A 3,590-nucleotide genomic window follows, 5' to 3' on the forward strand; every position below is an offset into this window, starting at 1 on the left:
TATCTTTTTGGGCTCCAAAATCACTGCAGATGGTGACTGCAGCCAGGAAATTAAAAGACGCTTATTCCTTGGAAGGAAAGTTATGACCAACCTAGATAGCATATTCAAAAGCAGAGACATTACTTTGCCAACAAAGGCCCATCTAGTCAAGGCTATGGTTTTTCCTGTGGTCATGTATGGATGTGAGAGTTGGACTGTGAAGAGGGCTGAGCGCCGAAGAGTTGATGCTTTTGAACTGTGGTGTTGGAGAAGACTCTTGAGAGTCCCTTGGACTGCAAGGAGATCCAACCAGTCCATTCTGAAGGAGATCAGCCCTGGGATTTCTTTGGAAGGAATGATGCTAAAGCTGAAACTCCAGTACTCTGGCCACCTCATATGAAGAATTGACTCATTGGAAAAGACTCTGATGCTGGGAGGGATTGAGGGCAGGAGGAGAAGGGGACGACAGAGGATGAGATGGCTGGATGGCATCACCGACTCGATGGACGTGAGTCTGAGTGAACTCCGGGAGTTGGTGATGGACAGGGAGGCCTGGTGTGCTGCGATTCATGGGGTCACAAAGAGTCGGACGTGACTGAACGACTGAACTGAACTGAACTGAGGGGGAAGTATTCCATCATTAGGCTTGGCTTAGAACATTTTTTTTTTTTTTAAGTAAGATGATCTGCTGAGATCTGCTGTGTGTTTACTCGTTTGGTAAGTATATGAATTTATTAATTTCCAAAGCTATAATGGGATCCCTTTGAGAGTTGACAATATACTTATATCATGGATAAAAAAGAATTCCCATAGGGTTTTGAACTCATAGTGAGATGTTACAAAAACTGGGCTTCTGCTTCTGTCTGAAACCTGATTTACTTAGAAGGGCAGAGAAGAGGCGCCAGGAAGTAAACACACACAGTAAAGGCAATAAACACACTGGAGACAGAACGGAGGGATCTTTTCTAAGTGAAAGTGAAAGTGTTAGTCGCTCAATAGTGTCTGACTCTTGTGACCGCAAGGACTGTAGATCACCAGGCTCCTCTGTCCATGGAATTCTCCAGGCTAGAATACTGGAGTGGGTAGCCGTTCCCTTCTCCAGAGGATCTTCTCAACCCAGGAATCAAACCTGGATCTGCCCTTTGCAGGCAGATTCTTTACAGTCTTTGAGCCACCAAGTAAGGTGCTCATAAAAGGCTGCTTAGAAGAAAGGGTGGTACAGTTGGGTCTTAAAGAATCAAAAGACTTTAGATAGATGGTGAGAAAGGACCCAGATATTTAAGGTAAGGAGGTCAATTTAGCTTATTGGTATATGCAAGTCTATTTAATTCTAAAACAGAAATAGTAGAGAATACTCAACCTTCCTTATTAGGCTATCACTCTGTCCGTTTTTTCCCTTCTCTGCTTCCCTGTCCTGACTTCTGTTTACTCTGACTTCTGCAATCTGTCTTCCTGACCTTGGCAGTGAGCTGAAGCTGGCCCCACTAAGGATACAGATGGCCCCGTTGCTATTGGCAGTGTCAGCCCTTCTCTCTGCATCCCTCCCACCTGTGGACTACCCCTGTTTCTCCTCCCTTGGGCACCACAACTCCATTCTCTTGCGCTTCTCACATCCTGTAGATGGCTCCCTTCTTTTCTCCTCTACATGCTCCTTCTCTTCAGGCCCTCTCTCCACTGCGGGTGGCATTCAGGGTTCTGCTTTCAGCTGTCTCGTGGCCCTGACTCTGTTTACCTCCTACTTTTGACTCAAAGTTTGGATTGGGATGTGGGAAACACTGAGCAGAGTTCTGGGCTCTAGTTTGAGTAGAGATAACTAAAATAATAGGGGTTTGCTTAAAAGTAGCAAAGTAAAGAGGAAGAATGACATTGGGTGGGGCTGGAAAGGTATTTTTTGTTCTGTTTTTTACATTTTCTTGGCTGCACCACATAACATGCGGGATCTTAGTTCCCAGATCAAACTCACGCCCCTTGCATTGGAAGCAGGGTGCCTTAACCACTGGACCACCAGGGGAGTCCCTGGAACGGGTGTGTTTTAACCTTTAGATATATGTGTCTGGTCACAAATTGGAAAAGTACAGAATTTGTATTCAATGTATTATCAGTGAAATCTATGGAGGAGCTGAGACTGCAAAGTGAGAAAAGAATTGGTCTGAAAATAGAATCTTGAGGATTTAGGGGATGAACCAGTGAAGAACAGAATAGTTCAGGCAGAGGAGGAAAGATGTGATGTCAAGGAAATAAAGCGGGGGAAAAAATGCAAGAAAATCAAATGTCAAATGCCCAGAGATGGTAAAAACTATGCATTAAAAGTGGCTGTTCTATTTGATGTTTGAAAGTTGCTAAGTTGTGTCTGACTCTTTGCAACCCCACGGACTATGCAGTCCATGGAATTCTCCAGGCTGGAATACTGGAGAGGGTATCCTTTCCTTCTCCAGGGGATCTTCCCAGCCCAGGGATTAAACCCAGGTCTCCCGCATTGCAGGCAGATTCTTTACCAGCTGAGCCACAAGTTCATCGATTAGCAATATTTATGAAGTGCTTTGCAGTTTAAATAATACAAGGCAAATTTTTGCTTGTCTTTTAATCTACTTAATCCAAAGCTGAAATACAAAGTGTTTTGCTCAACAGCAAATAGAGATCCAGTTAAGTGTGGTGGTAAGGGGGCAGGATTCTGGCTCTGGGTTTAAAGACCGTCAACATAAAAAGCATTCCATCTACTCAAATCAGAAGTGACCTACAAAGCAGAAATCAACTGTTCTAAAACCAAGATGCCAAGCAAGACAGGAATCTTTGTCTTATTTGTCTGGAGGGAAGGATGCTTACATACTCGTGTGTGCATACTAAGTCGCTGAGTCATGTCTGACTCTTTGCAACCTCATGGACTGTAGCCCACCAGGCTCCTCTCCCCATGGGATTCTCCAGGCAAGAATACTGGAGTGGGTTACCAAGCCCTCCTCCAGGGGATCTTCCAGACCCAGGGACCAAACCCCCGTCCGTCTCCTGCATTGGCAGGCGGGTTCTTTACCACTAGAACCACCTCTCATACCCCTAAATGAACAGTCTTGTGACCCTTGAGTACATATAGGGAGATCAGATTTACAAGTTTTGTTTCCTTGGTTTTTGGCCAGCATCTTTCCTGCACCTTAACTACAAAAATAATATTGTCTAACAAAGTGATTTGCGGATAACTCCTTTCTCTTTCAGGGGTTCGGTCCATCAGAATTTTGTTGACTTCACTTTTGCCACTAGCAAAATAATTGGCTACCTATTCACACTGAAAGGAGACATCGATTCCAATGTAGCCATCAGCCTTAGCAACAAAGCTTCCTTAGCGTTCTTACAAAAACATTTAGGTAAGATACGGCATCTTCTTTCCCGACATAGACAGGATGATTCTCAGGACAAAACTATCTATCCTAATTCATGTGCATGTGGCTCAGTCATGTCTGACTTTTTGTGACCCTGTGCAGCCTGCCAGGCCCCTCTGTCCATGGCATTCTCCAGGTAAGAATACTGGAGTGGAAGATGCCCTCCTCCAGGGGATCTTCCCAACCCAGAAGACCAAACTTGGGTCTCTTGCATTAGCAGGAGGGTTTTTTTTTTTTTTTTTT

The 3,590-nt window shown here is 44.5% G+C and overlaps 1 protein-coding gene across 8 annotated transcripts in view; it reads left to right on the top strand.

Moving 5' to 3' along the window:
- The window catches only part of PLA2G7 (phospholipase A2, group VII (platelet-activating factor acetylhydrolase, plasma)), a 37,651-nt gene that overhangs the window by 33,305 nt on the left and 756 nt on the right, over positions 1-3,590 (top strand). For all 8 annotated transcript variants that reach the window (XM_010863063.1, XM_010863069.1, XM_010863062.1 and 5 more), the window contains one exon: positions 3,184-3,332. In XM_010863063.1, coding sequence (XP_010861365.1) covers positions 3,184-3,332 — 149 coding nt within the window. The remainder of the gene's footprint in view (positions 1-3,183; positions 3,333-3,590) is intronic.

This window comes from Bison bison, unplaced genomic scaffold (genome assembly GCF_000754665.1).
Source record: "Bison bison bison isolate TAMUID 2011002044 unplaced genomic scaffold, Bison_UMD1.0 scf7180017864487, whole genome shotgun sequence".
NCBI lineage: Eukaryota > Metazoa > Chordata > Mammalia > Artiodactyla > Bovidae > Bison > Bison bison.